At 37.9% G+C, this 21,456-nt stretch overlaps 1 protein-coding gene across 1 annotated transcript in view; it reads right to left on the bottom strand.

Moving 5' to 3' along the window:
* LOC143029662 (cytochrome P450 2L1-like) overlaps positions 1-21,456 on the bottom strand; it is a 71,518-nt gene that overhangs the window by 4,445 nt on the left and 45,617 nt on the right. Inside the window, exons 6-10 of the mRNA XM_076192470.1 lie at positions 18,523-18,725; positions 18,284-18,404; positions 17,247-17,427; positions 9,287-9,404; positions 8,562-8,706 (exon numbers count right to left, since the gene is read on the bottom strand). Coding sequence (XP_076048585.1) covers positions 8,562-8,706; positions 9,287-9,404; positions 17,247-17,427; positions 18,284-18,404; positions 18,523-18,725 — 768 coding nt within the window. The remainder of the gene's footprint in view (positions 1-8,561; positions 8,707-9,286; positions 9,405-17,246; positions 17,428-18,283; positions 18,405-18,522; positions 18,726-21,456) is intronic.

Below are 21,456 nucleotides of genomic sequence, written 5' to 3'. Positions count from 1 at the left end.
GCCAGCATGGGCTACCGTATATAAATATTTGGTATAGGTAGGTATCTATCGAATCTTATTTTTCATGTTTAAATAGGCCTAAACACCATGAAACATGATCAATATTCATGATATTTGCCCATGTTCACAGCATCTTAGTTTGAATTTTTATGTTGGCTTTGTGGCTTCACTTTAGGTATGGTACTCATTCCATTGCGGCCGTTCATAATTGTGTCAAACACCTGACTACAACACCCTCTTTCGGGAGTTATATTAACTAAGCGTCACCTCGATGAGAGACTGTCCTATTTCACCACTGTCATTGCAGGTTTAAAGCTAAAACGAAACAGTCTGTAGTTTGTTTCAGTATTAAATAAAAAAAATGGTAAAGACAAATTATTTCCTCAAGATATAAAAAGAACATTTTCTGTAAAAATCCCAAATTTTTTCTGTATATTTTACTTTCAATAAACTTTTTTAGATCATATTTCCAACAAACTATTTAAGCTACAAAGTAATAAGGGGCCAATGCACAACATGAGTCATATACCGGTACATGTAGTTCCTACTTTTTCTTAGTAATTACCGGTATCAGAAGAGTGTTTGTGGACTGTAGTGGTCTAAAACTGTGTTGTGATTTGGCAAGGGGAATATGTGGTGTGACAAATTTTGTTGGTGTTGTCACTGTTGTTGTCATTCCCTAAACTGTCTGGCCAAGCAGTTCTGTCTCCCTGAGGAATGCCATGGCTGGAATGATGTTTTCCCACAAACCTCTTGTAGAGTATACTATATATGCCATGTGGTCTGAAGTGATTTAGGTGGATGTTACTTCTGTTGTCCTAACCACAAGTGGATGAATGATTGAAGTTATGGATTATATGCTTCGTCTTTCTATCTTTGAAGGGTGCATAGTCTGGTTTTTTAAGGAAATATTTCTTACATTGGAAAATACATTAGTCATTAAGGTGAAGGATGAGGTGGCTTGTCTGTGCAAAGTGATCAATGAAGGTGATTGCTTGCTGTCTGTTTGAAGGTAGGGTGGCTTGTTGTAGTGATTGCTGTGTGAGCGTGTTGTGTTATTGTTGGGTAGTGTAATGCTGTTGAGTGTCTTTTACAATTCTTTGGTGTTTGTCATGTGATTAAGTGTGTTGACAAAGGTTTTCCAATTTATTTTTTCCCATGTATTTTATTGTTAATCTAAGTGTTAAGTGCTTTTATTTGGTCTGTTATGTTCAGAGGGATAAGTGGGAATGTTGTATTTGAGTGTGCTGTAGTGCCTGATAAGGCTTTGAATTTCTGGTGTGAATTTTGGATTGTGTTATTTTCTGTTGCCTCTGGGATGTATTTCTTGTCTGTGTCTTATATGGTTGTATTGAAGGTGTGCTCAGCAGTGTCTATGTCTCTGATTGGTGTACTGTTCAGTGTCTCAAAGTGTTGTTCTGTTTGTTCAGTGAAAGTTTCCCAGTTTGTTCTTTTGTAATTAGTCCATGTATCTATGGTCAGTTGGGGGTGATATTGTGATGTTAGGATTAATTAAACAGGAGAACTAGGTGATGTCAAAAGAGGAGGGGGTGTTTAGGGTGTTGATGGGGGATATATGTGTGATTATTATGAGTGTTGTTTATGATAGTGAGTCAAGCTGTGTCTGGAAATCAAACCCTTTGTCAGTGTCTGGGTTGTTGACATACCAGGCTAATGACATGGCATTGAAGTCACCACCTAGGATAAGGTTGGGGATGGTGGTAAGTTGGTTAAGGTTAGGCCTGAAGTTGTTGAAAAATGTGGGGGATGATTGGGAGGGCATGTGTATTTACCTAGTTGTATTTACCTAGTTGTATTTTACGGGAAGGGGAGCTATGCTCGTGGGGTCCCGTCTTCATATCTCATTTTATCTAAACTATTTTTAAATTCATGTATTGTTTTTGCACACACCACTTTCTCATCTAACTTGTTCCAACTGTCTATTACTCTGTGAGGAAAGCTGTTCTTTTTCAAATCTCTTCTGTAGCTGTCTTTTTTTATTTTCATTCCGTGTCCTCTTGTATTTCTGTCATCCCATTTTATCAGATTCTCTCTATCAGTAATTTCTATGCCTTTCATGATTCTGTAAATAGCTATCAAATCTCCTCTCTCTCTTCTTTGCTCTAGTGTCTGTAGTTTAAGTTTTTGTAGTCTCTCTTCATATGATAGTTTTGAGAGTGTTGGTGCCAATTTTGTAATTGCTCTTTGTATTCTTTCAAGTTTTTTTATACATTTTTTTGTACATGGTGACCATATCGTTGCTGCATATTCCAATCTTGGTCTTATCAGGGTGATTAGGATTTTCCTCACCATTTCTTCATCCAGGTATGTAAATGCCACTTTGATTGTTCTTATTAAATTATAAGTTTCTCCAAAAATCTTATTTATATGTTTCTCAGGTGACATATTATTCATAACAATGACTCCCAGGTCCTTCTCATTTTCTACTTTTTTTATTCCTTCTTCTCCCAAATTATACGATCCTGTTATTCTGTTTTTGCTTTTTCCAAATTCCATTATTACTACACTTTTTTGTATTGAACTCCATCTCCCACTTCCTACTCCATTCCTGTACTTTATTTAGATCTCTCTGTAGTGATTCACAATCTTCTTCAGTTTTCACTCTTTTCAGTAGTTTTGCATCATCTGCAAAGAAGCTCATATAGCTTTCAATTCCTTCATCCATATCATTAATATATATAGCAAACATTATTGGGGCCAGAACTGTTCCCTGCGGGACACCGCTTATTACTTCATTCCATTTTGAGTGCTGATCTCTTATCACTACTCTCATTTTTCTTTCTTGCAAAAAGTCTTCCATCCAATTTAGCAATTTACCTTGTATTCCTCCTTCATATTCTAATTTCTTAAGCAACTTCTTATGTGGTACTTTGTCAAAAGCTTTTTTTAGGTCTAGAAATGCACAATCAGCCCATCCATCTCTTTCTTGTATTATATCTATTAGCCTTGAATAGAAACATATTAAATTGGTGACGCATGATCGTCCTTGTCTGAATCCAAATTGCCTTGGATTTAGTACGTTGTTTTTTTCCAAGTATTTTACCCATCTACTTTTGATAATTCTTTCACAAATTTTTGCTATTGTACTTGTTAGAGAGACTGGTCTATAGTTGGTAGGTTCTTCTTTATTTCCTCCTTTATATATAGGTACTATATTTGCTTTTTTCCAATCTTCTGGAACTTTTCCTTCTTTTAAGGAACTGCTTATTATGCTATGTATTTTGTCTGCCAGTTCATTCCTGCATTCTTTCAGAATCCAGTTTGCTATTTCATCTGGCCCATGCGATTTTCTGACATCAAAATTACCCAAGTGTGTCAATATTTCATTCTTTGTTACTTCTATTTCTTCCATAGGGGGGACTTTTTCTTTCCACTCAATCTCTTCAGGTTGTATATTTTCCCTTGTAAACACTGATTTAAAATGTTTGTTCATAATTTCTGCCATTTCCATTTCCTCAGTGTATTCAACTCCTCCTTGTCTTAATTTCTCCAAGTCTTGTTTGCTTTTCAGTTTATTGTTTACAAATCTGTAGAATAGTTTTGGTTGATCTTTACACTTTTCTATAACATCTTTTTCATATTTTCTTTTTTCCTCTCTGCACTTTTGTACATATTCATTTCTATAACCAGTATATATTTTCCATTTTTCAGGTCTTCTGTCTTTTTTCCATCTGGTCCAGGCTTTGTCTCTTTTGTCTTTTAACTCCCTACAACTTTTGTTGTACCAGCATTTTACATATTCTTTTTCTTGTTTTTGTCTTGGGACATACTTTTCCACTCCTTTTTTGTAAATTTTTGTCAAAATATTCCATTTCTCTTCCACTGATGTTTCTTCTTTGTATATTTCTTCCCAGTTTTCTTGTTGGAAGAATTCTCTTATTTTATCAAAGTTTGTTTTTTCATACATCATTCTTCCTTTTCTATATTGTTCATTTCTTTTCATATATTTTTCTTCATTAAGTTCCAGTTCAATCAATATGTGGTCACTTTTACCTATTGGTGTTTTATATTCAATCTTGTCCACTATTCTAGGTTCAGATGTAATTATTAAGTCTAGCCTCGATGGTTCTTCTTCATTTCTATACCTAGTGTTCTCTTGTATCCATTGTGTCATTGAATGGTCAGTAATCATCTCAAGTAGAGCATTTCCCCATGAGTCATCACCACTCTTTACTGTCATTTCTTCCCAGCAGATTTCTTTGCAATTAAAGTCGCCCATCATAACTATTCTTCCTCCGTCTTCCATTATTTTAGTTAATGCTATCTTTGTGTCCTCTAACATACTTTTATGTTCACTCTCCTCCCATGAGGCTGTTTTCGGAGGCACATAATTGATCACAAATTTTCTTCTCTTCTTATCTCCGTCTTCCACTTCTATCATAATCATCTCTACTGTATTCTTTCCATATATGACACCTTTCACGTTTATATCCTTCTTAGTCAGGAACATAACTCCACCCCCGTGTTTTTTTTCTCTGTTTCTAATCCAATAATTGTATGCATCATGTCCTACACTGTTGGGTGGTAGTGGGCCTTTTAATTTTGTTTCTACAATTCCCATTATGTCCGGTTCTTTTTCTTTCAAATAATCATTCAGTTCATTCAATCCTGTTATCAATCCATCTATATTTGTGTAAGACGCTCTTAGTTTTCTGCCACTTCCATTGTGTTCTCTGTTTCCCTTATGTTTTTCTTTTGTATGTCGAACTGCTTTATTTTCATGTTCACTACTCTCCAATAGAATCTCTCTTTCTCTGACTCCGTTCTTTCCTCGTTTTTTGCCTTAGCTTCAAGTCTTTTCTGCTTTTCTGCCTCTCTTTCCTCCTTATTCATTTCATGTGTTAAGTATTTTGATTGTGAATTTGTTGTCAGTTCAGATTTGGATTGATTGGGTTTTGTTGGTACTGTAAATGGGAGGGAAAAGGGATTTTGTGGTGCTTGTGACCACAAAGCAGATAGATTGGTGGATTGGGATGCAAAGTTGCCATCATTTTGGTCTTGTCTGATGGTGAAATTATAAAATGATGGTGTTTTTTGTGAGTGTCAGAGTTTTGTTTCTTGTATGTTGACAACATGTATGTTGTGTTGTTTGAGAAAGTGTTCAAGTTTGTGTTTTTTCATGTTGATGTCATCATTGTTTAATTGAAAGATATTGTTGTTGTTCTGTACATGTTGGAGGTTGCTGCATGTGGTTGGGGTATGGCTGGGAGAGGGTTAGGAACAGGGTTAGGAGGAGGAGGTGGAATGGATGGTGGGGAAGGTGAGAGAAAGGGGGGTCAGGGGTGGGAATGTGGGTGAGGATGGAGGCTGAGCGGGGGTAGGTTAGGGTGAGGTCAGGGATGGGTATGAGGAACAAGTCCAAGTGTTTGTGTAGTGTTTTATGTTAGCATGTGTTGTGCAAGTGAGATGGACCCAGTTTTTGCATAAATTATATTTAACTGAGTCCGTTACCAGATGGCTCGAGGTGATAGGTTTGGAACATTTTGGAGATGTGTAATTTGTGGTGGATCCAGGGTTGCTCTCTATATCTCTGGCTAATAGGAAAAGAAGAGGGATGATTGCCAGTGTTGAAAAAAATGTGAAGGTGCACTTTTGGATAAGGGTTGTGGTATTTGCCATGGGTAATCAATGCTGCTCCCAGGGATTTATGCCATCTGCAAGAGTGACAAGGGCTTCCTGTGATGGTTTGGCCCCCAATTCCTTCCATGCTGGGGGTTTGGCATGTTCCCATGACACACCAGGACCCCAGTCCTTTAATAAATTCTGAACTATCCTCCCACCAACCAATAAGAATATGTGGGTTATAGTGGTTGGTGGGAGGGTAGTTCAGAACTCATTAAGGGATTACACAGATTCAGGAGATGTTTTATAAATGATAGGCAGCATGTACTCAGATGGAATCATTGTTGCATGACTAACTTGAATTCTACAACACAGTCATTTCAAATCATGACAAAAGAAACAATATAGATTTAATATATCTAGACTTTACAAAAGCTTTTGATACTGTTCCCCATGAAAGACTACTTACTAAATTAGCTTCCCATGGAGTAAGTGGTAGCCTATTAAGTTGGACTAGAAATTGGTTGAATGATCAAAAACAGAGTTGTTCTAAATGGCAAAACTTCTAGATGGAAAAATGTTACGGGTGGAGTTCCTCAGGGTTCTGGTCTTGGGCCACTTCTATTCAAAGTATATATAAATGATATAGACCACGGACTAAAATCTATTGTCTCCAAATTCACTGATGATACAAAATTGTGCGGAATGGCAAATGATATCTTAAACCAATAAAATATTCAAGAAGATTTAGATAAATTACAGCAATGGTCTGAAAAGTGGCTAATGAAATTTAACACAAATAAATGTAAGGTAATGCACATAAGTAAAAATAACAGTAAGTATGATTACAAGTTATTTGGAAATTCATTAACAAAAGTGGATAGTGAAAATGATCTTGGCATAATTATCAGTAACAATCTCAAATCATCCAAGCATGAATGGAATAAACTTAGTAACCATGTAGTAAGGGCTGAAACTATCAGTTGTTTTAAGAAACGATTAGACAACTTTATGGATGGGGATGACAGGTGGTGATGGATATGGAGCTGCCTAGTGTAGGCCTTATGGTCTCTTGCAGTCTCCTTTATTCTTATGTTCTTATGTAAGCAGTGTATTTCAGCCTCTGAGAAAGCAAATAAGATTCTAGGACTGATTGCACAATCTTTTGACTTCAAAAATCTATCATTAAGAAGCTATATAAATCGTTATTTCCTCCACATCTGGAATAGGCTGTTTCCATATGGTTACTGAATCTTATTAAAGACATTGACAGATTGGAAAAAGTACAACAGTGAGCCACAAAACTGATTCCAAATATCAAAAATAAATCATATGAAAATTGCCTAAATCATATGAATTTGTTTTCCCTAAAATTCGTAGACTCAGAGATGACTTGATACAGGTCTTTAAGATTCTAAAGGGAAATGACAACATTAAAAGTGACAAAATTTTCACACTGAATGAGAATCCAACAAGAAACAATGCGGTTGTAATTTTGTGTGAATCCATAAATTGTCCGAATAAACTTCCTGCACATCCAGTGCAATGTAGTTCAGTTTAAAGCTTTAAGAATCATTTAGATAAACACCTAAGCAAGATGCTGTACTGACTGTCATTTATTTTATATCATTTGTTTATTTGTTTTGTTATGATTTGTCTGTTTGTTTATTATTTGCTTGATTCACATTTATTGTTAGTTATATGTCAATTTATTATTATTTACTATTTACCTGTTTATTATTTAACTATACCTATGCATTTATTTATTTGTTTTATTTATTATTATTTATATTATTATATATATATTTATTTATTTATTTATCATCATTATTATTATTTTTATTTTATTTTTTATTCATTTATTTATGTTTTTTTTTTGCATCTGACCTAGTTATGGACCAAAAGGTTTCCTGTTGGCAATCTTCACCTTTGTGATCCTTTGATAGTGTTGGAAGATGTGATCACATTCTAGATTAATGGTGATTAAGAGTGGATATCAGCGGGAGAAATGGGAGAAGAGGAAAACAAAGGGAGCCAGAGAAGTGCTAAAAGTGAGATTATGGTGGGAAAGAACATGAATACTACATGGGTCTATGGAATGTGTGGAACATAGTCAATGAGGGTGAAAGTGGAACTGGAAAAAATTAATTTCTCTATCTAAGCTTAACTGTGATATTTAGGAAAGAAATTATGCTCATGGGGTCCAATATATTTTCCTTCATCTATTATGATGTAGATGTGTATGTCTGTTGAGCAAAGAAGGGAGAAAGCAGGAGATAGGGGTTAGTGGAGAATGGCTGTGTATAGATGATACTGTGATGCAAGGAAGAGAGTGGATGGCGGATAGTGGCAGGGGTTTAGGGAGTGGTTATGTGTAAATGATATTTTGATGCAGCCCAAATTAATTTCTCCCCATCTCCTACTTTTATGCATGAGGGGATGGAAAAGGGGTGGGTGTCACTGATCAAGTGAAGCAGCATTACTGTGGATGTGCTGTGTCTTGGTGCATTGATTCTAACCCAGGGCAGTGGGCAGGATACAGGGATGACCCATCATCTATGAGGAGCTAAGATGAGAGGGAGGAAAGGGTGGTGGATAGGAGTGGAATGGGTGGGGATGAAATGGGTGGGAGTGGGTATATGCCTTTTGACTTTGGCTACTTCCCTGGTAAGGGAGGTAGGTAAAGGTGTACCGGTACCTTCCTTGGTATATGGATAGATAGATTACTAGATAGGGGGATGGGTGTTGGCTGCATGGTGAAGTTTGGAGGTAAACCATCTTTGGTTGTTTAGTCCCTTTAGTAGATGAGATTGCTTTGCTGTACTGTTTTGACTCGTGCAGTGTGGTGCAGATATATGACCTTTATCCCTAAGGTGCTGTGATGAAAGGGTGGTGTTAATAGGTCTTTTGGAGCAGGTGTATGGACTGACTTGGCCATCCCCATTAAGAGAGGGACTGCAGCTTTTGCATATACATACCAATTGAGAATGGAAGGAATCCTTCTTTCTTATTCATGCATTTTCCCTTCTCATCAATGAAGTGTTCTGGGTAGAATGTCTTAGGGTATTTCCAGTAGCGAGGGTTGAAGTGGCAGTTGGAAGTGTTGGCCATCACAATAGAACCCTGAACCAAAGCAAGATCTTCATTATTAATACAGATAAGGAATGATTATATATCATGTAATGGTGTGAGATAGACAAGGTGTGCTATTTATGTAAAAAACACTTCAATTAAGTTATGGGGAGTAAAACTTTACAGAAATTATCACAAATCTACACACTTATTTTTGTAAAAGTTTTGCAAATATGAGAAAAAGTTGAAAGAATAAGTTATAAATATGAATTAAGATTCTAAACGCAATAAAGTAAACTGAAAGCAATGATGATAATTTTGCATGAAGAAACATGTGCATCATACAGATGGTCTGTCACTCTACAGCAACAGATCTCTTGTAGGAAATCTATGACCCTGAGGAATCCAGTCATATTTACTGGGGTGCCCTATACATCACTCAGAGAAGATAATAATATATGAATAGAGTGAACGTTGGGAAATGCAAGATAACATGTTCTGTGTCTTCTGTGGTGTCATCTAAATTAATACAGCTATCTTTCTTTTCATTTGGGTATACTGTACATTGCAAATCTGACATCTTGATTAATATATTGAATGCAAATAAAAGAACACTTGTTTAACACATGACCTTGGGTAGAACATATCCTTCTAAATCTGTATCTTCAGAGACCATGTGTGGAATTCCAAGGGGTGTAAAGGATGCATGACGGTGAACCTCATTCAGCATTGCCTCAAGGTATTGTAAGCTGGAATATAAGAAATATATAGTATTTGTCTTAATGTACACAGAAAAAGGATATGTGACAGAACTGGCTCATTCATACATAACCAAACTCCTCTCAGCGATAGTAACTACCTCTTCCCCTTCATGATTATTTTATTCAGCATATTGTTAAAACATTCAAAATAGGATCCCACTTGCAGCTGAATAAAATTGCTTACTGTATATACTTGTGTATAGTGCAAGTTTTTATGACAAATTCTTTACTTAAAAAAATAGGGGGCCACACTATACACAGATGATATTCTTGAATGTGTTAATATTCACTATGTATATCACTTATGATTTACAAAAAGTTATATAAATGAAAACTTGTTTTTCCCCCAATATGTGTACACTTTTCTTTGCATGTGTTTACACCAATGAGGTATTACTTTCCCAAGGGTACCACTTTTTTGTCTGATACACTTACCTTATCGGAGTTATTTCCTAGTTTTTTTTTCATCTTCGTTAGTTTCTCTTTAATATCTTAATTCCCTAACACATTTACTCACTTCTCTCTACAATCTACCTTTACTGAAAACCACTAGTTCTTCTATTTCTAATTCTAACACATTTAAAGTTGCACCTTCTCACTGTTTGTTCCACATACACAATAGTATACGCACGCAGCTCGCGCCCCATTCGGCCTTCTTTCTACACCGTGACCTTTGATCCCGTGCCGGGGGTGCCAATTGCACACCCCTATCTGCACCACATTCATACCACACATCCCTTTGATCTCGAGATTAACCTAATGTTCGTTTTTTTTCGTTTCCTCCACTTCCTACTTCGTAGTCCTGCAGCCATCTCGGAGGACGTCTGTTGCGCCGCGGTCGTTGGGGCATCGCTCCCCCATCCACTACCTTGTCGCGATTCTCTTCCTCATTTTTCCGTCATTCACCGCACGAGGAAGATCCAGGATATGTCGCGGCACTCCTTCGACAAAGATGTTCCGCGAACGTACCTCCGTTATGATACCCCTTGTCCACTATGACGTGCACTTACCATCCTTTGGCTTCACCCGTACCCCCTCCCCACCTGTACTGAGGCAGCGCCTTCAGCATTGGCGTGTAGCACCGGCCTTACCCTGGGATGTCGCCAATCATATTTAAATAAGGCTCTCTGTGGAACCGAGCCTTCGTCTTAGCCTGACCTAGGGGGGCATATTATATCAGAAGACTGCATCCATGGGTGGTATTAGTGCCCTCTCGACAATGGACTTAATAGTGCGATGGTGTCGTTCTAGTATTCCATTTCCGTTCGGCCGGTACACAGCCCTAAAGAAACGTCTCGAGCTCCACTTGTCCATTATTTCTTTCAGTGCCCCCGACCGAAACGCGGTGCTATTATCCATCAGGACTTCATCCACTGAACCCCGTTCCAAAAATATTTCATTCATCACCCGTGCAATTTCCTCTCCCGTCTCCGTCTTCAGCTCCCGCCAGACGGTGAAGCGTCCTGGCCCACAGTCAACCATCGATAAGTACATGCCCCGCCTATAGTGGGTTACGTCGACCGCCAACCTCCTCCAATTCTCTTTTACGCTAAGTTCCCCCGTTGCGTGCGGTCCAAGGGAGGGATCTATTGATTGACATCAGACATATGCTCTCACCGCCTGCCGTACTTCTTCCCTAGTTATATTCGCGTCAACTTTCCTTGCTAAGAACAATGACCTATTAACACCTAGGTGATGCGTTCCATGCAACCCTTTCGCGCACAGGGACCTTGCGGCGCACATTTCAACCTTCTCTTCCTGTTCTTCCGGCACCCTGAACCAACTTTTCTTCACTATGGTTATCGCATCCGCTTTGTTCACTCCCGACGGCACTTAGGTTACGCTCACCTTCACTCTGAACTCGTCTATTAACTCCCTCAGGATCCCAAGGCTCCATTTCACAATAACCTCTGCTGCCCCTTTCGTGTATATTCTCTTCTCAGCCGTCATCATTGAGTTCGTCTATCCCACCATCGAGGCTGAGTCTGTCCTGATTTCGATCTCGCGTAGCCCCTATCTCAGCGCCAAATTTACTTCTTTTACAACCGCATCCAACTCCGATACGTTAATGTGATGGTAGTAATTTTTTTTGTGCTGCCACGCCTCATCTTCGACTACCACACCTATCTCCAAGACTACGCCGGTTGCTATGCTGCTAGCATCACACCACATTACACCTATGCCCTGTTGTGGTGCACTTCATTGTCCTCTCACTGGCTCGTGTCTCACCCGTCGTACGACGTCACTTATCATCGTAAGCGTACCCTCATCAACCTTGTCTCCACAATCCTTCGACCCTGACCGCCTCTTAATATAACTGCACACTACACGGAGCCAACCGGCGATCGGGTAGTGACCAACCAATTTGCCACATAGCGAGAAGGGGTCTCGTTTGCTAATCTCATCCGTTACATTCGGGATTTCGTTGCCTCCCCTGAACAACGGGTTTCCGCTCCCGTCTCTCTCTTGTCGCAGCCCCAACACCGTTCCTCCCTCCATCGGTTCTGGCTCCTTTGAGGCCAATCCAAACCGAGCTAAGTGTTCTACTAAGTCCGACGCCGGTACAACAGTATCATCCATTAATGTGTCATCGAAGTAGTAGTCTGTGCCCTTCTTCATCGCTTCAGTCTTCTCAAGTACTGTCTTCAGGATCCCCATCACTATCCTCGGAGCTGAGCACAACCCGAATCCCAGTCCGGTCAAGCAATATGTTTTACATTTATATTTTATTATTTGGTATTTCCATAGCTTCTTCGCCACGTGAATTTGTAGGTAAGCCGCCCGGAGATATGGACCCCCCACCCTCATTTGGCGCAATTTGCGTAGAGTCTCGTTACATACGTCTACAAAATCATCGTCAGTATGACACCTCACGAACTGGTTCAGCTCTCGGAAATCCAACACCGGTCGCACTTTGTTCTTGGTGTGCTGTACCACTGCCATCAGAGACAATAATCCATCTTCCACCGGCTCCTCCCAGGGACTCAAAATTCCCTCATCAATCCACCGCTCTTCTTCGATGTCAAAGACATCCCTCACCCCCTCTCCGAGAGTCTGTTCGTACCAGTCGATTTTGCTCTTTAATAGAACTGAGCCTTTTTTCAGGTACCACTCTACCCCCCCACCCCAACTTCTGGCCATCAGATTTCACCAAGAAGTCTTTGTCTTCAACTGTACAAGGTGCCGCCTTCTCGTCAAGGTCGAGCTTCGCGGCGACACTGCCCTCCATGGTCCTCATTGTCATTCCTACGTCTGTTTCCGGCCTCTGAAAGCTCCTTCCTCTCTTTTCCGTACTCGAGTCACATATCGGTCCAACACTCACTTGTCCGGCGACAAACGTGACTTCTCCAAGCTGTGCAATTGTATCCATTCCCAGCACCACGTCAATTCCCTCTGTGACCGTTCTAATAACAAGCACTCTTAGTCGTATCGGAATGCCCTCCACCGTCATTTCAACTTCCTGGTCGCCCTCGCACTTTGTCTCCCTTCCGTCAACTGTCATCAGGGCCATATCTCCCTTTGAATTCTTTAATCAAGTCGGCCGTTACAATCGTAGTTCAACAGCCGGAATCTACTAGTGCTCTTGCACGCCTTCCTCTCAACCAGATATCTACAATCGGCATACAGTTGGAGAGTGTCATTACATTTCTTGAGCGGTCGCTCGTTTCCCTGCTCCGTCTCTATAATTCCTCGCGAGGTCGTACCCTCCATCCGCTGTGGTCACCCCTGGACTCCCCCGTTTTCTCTCTTCTATTGTCCGGTGGAGGACCCTGCTTCGCCGGGTCTCCCCTCTTCCCACATGAGTCATCGGGTTGTCATCTCGGCCCTGGGTCTCGTGTAAGGCCTTTCGGTTTCTCTGTCGCCATGACAGCTAAAGGCCCATCCTTCTGTGACCTTGTGAGATGTCTAGTACGGACTATCAATACGTCCATGCTCATCGACACGGCATTCTCTACTTCCTGTGGAAAGCCATTCACAAACACCATTCTAATTGCTCTAAGCCTTCGACTTTGAATGTTGATAGTCCCACTAATATCCTAATTTCTTTGGCAAAAACGTCGATCTGTTCGCCAGTCCAGCGCATTCTTTGCAGCCGATTAAACGATTCGAACGGACTCTCAGCGAATGCCTCTTCCAGCCTCCTATTCAATTTCTCTGCATCTGCTTGATCACTATCTCTCATTTCTAGGTAGATGCCCAATGCGTCGCCTTCCAGGTTAAGGACAATATAACTCGCGACGTCGGTGACATCGGTTAGTTTTACCACTAATTCTGCCTTTTTGAGCCACGCAGCGACGTCTCCAATGCCATCAAATGGCTCTAGGGTGATATTGCTAATATTGAATGGTTCCTTTGTGTTAGTCGCCTTGGCCATCTCTAGTGCCTAGATAGCTTGTCACTCACTTCCCTTATCGGAGTTATTTCCCGGTTTTTCTTCATTAGTTTCTTTTTCACTTTTCAATACCCTAATGTACTCGCTTCTCTCACTCTACAATCTACCTTTACCTAAAACCACTAGCTCTCCTATTTCTAATTTTAACATTTAAACTAACACCTCACTGTTCGCTCCACATACCCAGTAGCATATGCACACAGCTTGCGCCCCACTCGCCTCCTATCTACACCGTGACCTTTGATCCTGTGCTGGGGGTACCAACTGCACACCCATATCTGCACCATATTCATACCACAACTACCTATACTGTATGGTAGTTTAAATTGTGTTCCTTATTCTGCCTTCCTCTATTTATATTTATCTTATTATATTCTTTACATTAACATAAGACATATGTATGCTGCTAATCCTGACAAATGGATTGTCATTGAAAAGGCAATACATGAACAATGTAAACACTAGCAAATAAAATGCATTTAAATTTGAGAGAGGTAAAAATAATATATTTAATTTTTCATTTACATAAGGTATTTGTTGATTTGAAGTAGAATACATTGTAGATGAGGTCTTGTTCTTAATGTAGCAACAAAAGGAAAGAAATTTAGGCTAATTAGGAAACATGCCCAGGGTAAAAAGGAGCAACCATTGTCAGGCAAGTAAAAGTACTGTCTCTAAATATTCAAATATTCATTCATATCAGATGTTTTAAGTAGTTTTTCTGACCATTATGGGTGTCTTTGTAAAAGAAATAATAATGATAAAAAAGAGAGGGTATGAAAGCCATTATAGATCTACTAGTGATATTGAAAAGCTGGAGTCAAATTACACATGAGGTATAAAAAAAAAAAAAAATGAGCTCTTAGAAAAAAGGGGGTTGCACTATACATAGTATAAATCAGAAGAAAGTCTGCATGCTACAACTCATCTCAGAGCCAATAGAATGAATTGTGATACTGTTGCCTCTAAAGTCCAATATAACATTTATGTGTGATTGATGATGGGACTCCTCAAGTTCAGTATTTGGTGTCAAATTATAATGAAGTGCAATGTTCTTCAATCATTAGTCCCAGTTCTCTCTTAGAGGAGACCCATGACCCTCAAAAAACCAGCCATGTCCATCAATTCTGCCAATAAGTCATTCTAAGATGTTATTTTATGTTGCTGTCTTTTGGGAGGAGGATACCTTATTTGTGTATCAGTAGTAAAAAGAAAAATGAGAAAATATATAATGCAAATCACCACTCTGGAAAGGATAGAAAAATGAATAATTATTTGATAAGTGCTGATACAAGGGTAGTTTTTTAAAATTCAGTTTTGAAGGAGTTCACATGATAGACAAGTGAGTACATGTCATGATTAAGAATTCTTGAGCCTCATAGTGGAAAAAAAGAATGTGTATTGTGTTCTTAAAAAAATTATCTTCACTGAAAAGAGATAAGTTTCAGTTTAGTTTTAACCAGCACTTAAATCCTTGGGGTTAACATTATGCCAAAGAGGTTAAGTCATAGAGGTGGTAAAGGTGATAATAACAGGTGATTTCAACCTACCAAAATGTACATGGAGCAGCCATGGCACCATGGAGTCTGGAAAATACCATAACAAAGGAGAAATGCTAAACAGAATGATGGAAATGCTTCTCTTAACCCAAGAAGTTCATACTCCAACATGAAACAACAACACCCTCGACCTCATACTAACCAATAACCCAAATATGTTAAATGATCTAATCATATTCCTAACTATACACTTGGATCACAATATAATCATAAGAGAAACAAAAATATCCCTACTAAACTCAGTGCCTTATAAACAAAGAAGGATGCCATTCTCAGATATTAACATAAACAAGGCTAATTGGATAAAAATCAATGAAACCCTTGAAAGAATAAACTGGAACGAAGAACTTAAGAACCAAGGCACACAGGAATGCTGGAATATAATAGATAAACACATAAGGAAAATAATATACTCCATCGCACCCAAGAAGCAACCAAAAAGGAAAAAGATATCAAAAGAACATAGATACAGAAAGACATTAATGAGGAGGAGAACCAAAATTGGAAAATCACTCTCCAACAACCACAAAAAGAACAATCCATGCAATATAAGAGAAAGATATAGAGCTGAAAGAGAACTACATGATCTAGAAAAGAAAAGAAAAACATCTCATGAAACCGAAAGGATGGACAGTGAAAGAAAAGCCATAAAAACAATAAAAAACAATACCAGATTTTTCTTTAATTATACAAAAAAGAACTCCACACTAAAGCACAATATCGGACCACTAGTTAGGGCAGATGGACAACATGCTACCACATCCCCACAAGAAATGGCTGAAAATGAACTCTACTCAATAGAGAGGAGGCTAGAGAGATATCTGATAATATATGATGGAAAATCCTAGAAAGCCAGATCACTCCACCCAAAACAGAACCTATTAAACCAGTAAAGACCCATATCACCCCAGAAGAAAATAGAACCGCAAGAAAACGCACCCAATTGGCCCTGCCATCACAGTGCCTGCTAAAAGTCAGGACATTCCAAAACAACAGCATCTCAAGAAAGGGGGCCCAACTGTTCAATCACTTACCCAAACACCTACAGAACATTACAGGTGTTAAAACGGAAGTTTTAAAAAGGGAACTTGACAAATTCCTGTCAATCCTACCAGATCAGGCGGGTACCCAGGTTATTCAGCATCATGTCCAGAGAATTCCAACTCCATTATTGACCAGCTGGACTACAAACAACAAACTAAAAGGTGGTGGCTACACTGTGGCCTTGCCTCAAGTTCCATTAGGGGAGCAACACCCCCTTGAGACAAAAGCGCTTCAAGACAAAAGCACTTCAAGGTAAATTCAAGGTAAAGAATGGAAGGATAGCAGAAGTTAAAAATTATCTGCATTTGTCTTTTGAGTGGAAAGTAATCTCTAACCATAAAAGAGTGCTGAGAGACTTGGTCCGTAGTAATGTTACTAGAGTCCAAAAAATATTGACCACATTTTTTTTCCATTGAGATCTATGGGAAGTCCTAATGACTGTTACAAACTACTTTTGAGATTTGGGATTCCAGTAAAAAAAAAAAAAAAAAAAAAAAAAAAAAAAAAAAAAAAAAAAAAAAAAAAAAAAAAAAAAAAAAAAAAAAAAAAACCTCTATGGGAAGTCCTAATGACTGTTACAAACTACTTTTGAGATTTGGGATTCCAGTAAAAAAAAAAAAAAAAAAAAAAAACTCAAGTCAATAAACATCATATTCATAGGAGAATTAGCATAAATAAAAGCTTCATAGATAAAATCTTACCCACGAGTCTGTTTCCTGGTCTTTCACAAAAATATCGGGTAATGCCTTACATAAGTCTCATGCAATATAATTACATGTAATATTGGATGAAATTTCAATCAAGTGCAGGTGAAAACAAAACAAAAAATCTTACTTCTTTCTGTCATTGAGATTTGGTATCCTATCACGAGGAACTGCTGCATCAATTTCTGCTTGAACCTTGGTTTGCACATCAGGGTTGACTGCCATGAGTGCTATCATCCATCTAAATGTTGACGATGTTGTCTCACTTCCAGCCACAAAAAGGTCTCCCATTGTTATCAACAAATCGAACACTTGAAACAAAACATGTACATGTAAGAAAAAGTCCAATTTGAATGAAACATGTTTGTGTTGTTGAAAAAATCTTTTATGGTGGAGGTGAGAAATAGAGAGGGGAAGTTTTCAGAGAAAAGGAGGAAGTTAAAGAACATGATATGATTATTCTGAAAATTATTGAGTCTGTATGATAAGCAAGAGATGGGATTAGAAATAAATGATTGGAGAGAATGTGGTTTAGGTCAGACTTTCATCAGAGGAGAACAAAGAGTAGTGTCAAAAGGAGAAGAAGAAGAAGAAAGCACAATGTAATAGATGCAGTGAAGAAAGATTAGTAAAAGAAGTGTGGAAGGCAGAGGTGGAAGGAGTGAATATGAGGGGCGTCCTAGGATGAGATGGATGGATGGGGTAAAAGGGGCATTACAAAAGAGAGGAATGTCTGTGGAGGAAGGACGGGAGAGGACAGAAGATGGGGTGAATGGAGAGGGGTTGTGTATAGATGATGCTATGATACATGAGGGGGAGTAGGTGGGGAATGGGGGGTGAGGAAGTGTCCATAAAAAAAATATGAAGATGAAAATAATTGTAAAATTTATTTCACATATTACTTTTGCCAACATTTACTTTTAGCTTTCTTTTTTCACATACCCTATTAAACTTAGTCACCAACTGCTTCAGTCTCTTCTCAGAATCACATACAAGCAGTGTTGTCAGTAAATAACAAATGATTAATTTTCTATAAAATGAGAAAATTTTAGATGATATGTTGTTCAAAGGTGGATCATATCATGCCAGTGTGGTAAATTCAAGGAAATTCTTATATTTTAGCTTTCATTGGATTATCATATTTATTATAAGTTTCAGTGTTCTTACATTCAAATTTGAATGAGGAGTTTGGGTTGTGTTTTTCTTCTTCTTCTTTGTCGAGATATGCATCAATATAGTCTCTTGGATTGTGTGGGATACGGCTTTTCTTGTGTTCTTCAACAATTTGCTGTAAAATATGAAGTATTTTATAAAGAGAATGCAGAATATAGAGTGGTAAGTATATAAAATGAATGTATGATATATGGCAATAATTCAGATTTTCATTAACATATTCTTTAATGCACCTTATGAAAATCATTTAAGGTATTCCGATTGTACTCCGTTATGTTTACTCCCATGACTTTATTGATAACCCAAGAAGGAAGAATGTGGAAAAGCCATGGGAAGTAATCCAGAAGCATTACAGGTCCCTGTGCATTCTCAAAGTCTTCAAATATCATTTTTTGAAAGGTAAGGATTTCTTCATCATTGATATTGTATCTCCGATCTGGAACATGCAGAAATGGAGCAAAGCATACTTGTGTTCAAGTCACTAAAGAGAATAGATAAGAATAACATAAGAACTCTTGGTCTGGGACAGGAGAGAGTCACAAGGCAAAGGGAGAAATTTCTAAAGGGTATCAAGAAATATTTTTCCCTCAAACTTCATCAATTCTTGGAATAGCTTACAAGCTGATATAGCCCAAGCTAAAACCATTAGACAAATTCAAGACTAGGTATTATGATTGGATAAGAAGATAGAACTCCATGAGTATCTAATAATTAAAAAAAAAAAAACAAGTAAAATTGCTACAAAAACCACCAACTCAATGATAGCTAACCTGACTCATAAAATGTATGGGTATGTTGACACTTCTGAATCTGAGTCACTACAAAAAAATGAGGGGGTTATTTCACACTTATTTACTATAAGCCAGCACATAAAAGACAGAGTTCTATCTACCAACACCATTCTTACTACGGTAACACAGAGGGGGGAACTCACTGGCAGTAGTAGTCTATACAAATATTTGTTTGCAGGTCTGTTGGTGTCTGTGTATTTAATATACACACACCAACAGACTTGCAAACAAGTGTTTGTACAGGCAACACTATACGCAGACTACTACTTCCATGAAACAACCTGTATTTACCTAGTTGTATTTTATGGGAAGGGGAGCTATGCTCGTGGGGTCCCGTCTTCATATCTCATTTTATCTAAACTATTTTTACATTCATGTATTGTTTTTGCACACACCACTTTCTCATCTAAATTGTTCCAACTGTCTATTACTCTGTGAGGAAAGCTGTTCTTTTTCACATCTCTTCTATAGCTGTCTTTCTTGATTTTCTTTCCGTGTCCTCTTGTATTTCTGTCATCCCATTCTATCAGATTCTCTCTATCAATAATTTCTATGCCTTTCATGATTCTGTGAATAGCTATCAAATCTCCTCTCTTCTTTGCTCTAGTGTCTGTAGTTCAAGTTTTGCTAGTCTCTCTTCATATGATAGTTTTGAGAGTGTTGGTGCCAATTTTGTAATTGCTCTTTGTATTCTTTCAAGTTTTTTTATAAAAAAAATTTGTACTTGGTGACCACATCGTTGCTGCATATTCCAATCTTGGTCTTATCAGAGTGATTAGAATTTTCTTCACCATTTCTTCATCCAGGTATGTAAATGCCACTTTGATTGTTCTTATTGAATTATAAGTTTCTCCAAAAATCTTATTTATATGTTTCTCAGGTGACATATTATTCATAACAATGACTCCCAGGTCCTTCTCATTTTCTACTTTTTTTATTCCTTCTTCTCCCAATTTATATGCTCCTGTTATTCTGTTTTTGCTTTTTCCAAATTCCATTATACTACACTTTTTAGTGTTGAACTCCATCTCCCACTTCCTACTCCATTCCCATACTTTATTTAGATCACTCTGTAGTGACTCACAATCTTCTTCCGTGTTCACTTTTTTCAATAGTTTTGCATCATCTGCAAAGAAGCTCATATAACTTTCAATTTTTTCATCCATATCATTGATATATATATAGCAAACATTATTGGGGCCAGAACTGTTCCTTGTGGAACACCGCTTATTACGTCATCCCATTTTGAGTGTTTGTCTTTTATCACTATTCTCATTTTTCTTTCATGCAAAAAGTCTTCCATCCATTTAAGCAGTTTGCCCTGTATTCCTCCTTCAGTTTCTAATTTCTTAAGCAACTTCTTATGTGGTACTTTGTCAAAAGCTTTTTTTAGGTCTAGAAATGCACAATCAGCCCATCCATCTCTTTCTTGTATTATATCTATTAGCCTTGAATAGAAACATTGGTGACGCATGATCGTCCTTGTCTGAATCCAAATTGCCTTGGATTTAGCACGCTGTTTTTTTCTAAATATTTTACCCATCTATTTTTGACAATTCTTTCATAAAATTGTCTATTGTACTTGTTAGAGAGACTGGTCTATAGTTGGTAGGTTCTTTATTTCCTCCTTTATATATAGGTACTATATTTGCTTTTTTCCAATCTTCTGGAACTTTACCTTCTTTCAAGGAACTGTTTATTATGCTATGTATTTTGTCTGCCAGTTCATTTCTGCATTCTTTCAAAATCCAGTTTGCTATTTCATCTGGTCCATGCGATTTTCTAACATCAAGATTACTCAAGTGTTTCATTATTTCATTCTTTGTTACTTCTATTTCTTTCATAGGGGGGACTTTCTCCTTCCATTCGATCTCTTATTGCCCCTTGTAAACACTGATTTAAAATGCCTGTTCATAATTTCCGCCATTTCTATTTCCTCTGTGTATTCAACTCCTCCTTGTCTTAATTTCTCCAAATCTTGTTTGTTTTTCAGTTTGTTGTTTACAAATCTGTAGAATAGTTTTGGTTGATCTTTACATTTTTTATGACATCTTTTTCATATTTTCTCTTTTCCTCTCTGCACGTTTGTACATATTCATTTCTATAACAAGTATATATTTTCCATTTTTCAGGTCTTTTGTCTTTCTTCCATTTGGTCCAACCTTTGTCTCTTTTGTCTTTTGACTTCCTACAGTTTTTGTTGTACCAGCACTTTACATATTCTTTTTCTTGTTTTTGTCTTGGGGCATACTTTTCCACTCCTTTTTTTATTTTTATTTTTTATTATAATTTTTTTTTCAAAATATTCCATTTCTCTTCTACTATTGTATCTTCTTTGTGTATTCCTTCCCAGTTTTCATTTTGAAAGAATTCTCT

The sequence above is a fragment of the Oratosquilla oratoria genome, chromosome 11 (assembly GCF_046742065.1).
Source record: "Oratosquilla oratoria isolate Oo_2021 chromosome 11, ASM4674206v1, whole genome shotgun sequence".
NCBI lineage: Eukaryota > Metazoa > Arthropoda > Malacostraca > Stomatopoda > Squillidae > Oratosquilla > Oratosquilla oratoria.
The sequence above is the reverse complement of the archived record's forward strand: the minus strand, read 5'-3'. Positions and strand labels throughout refer to the sequence as shown.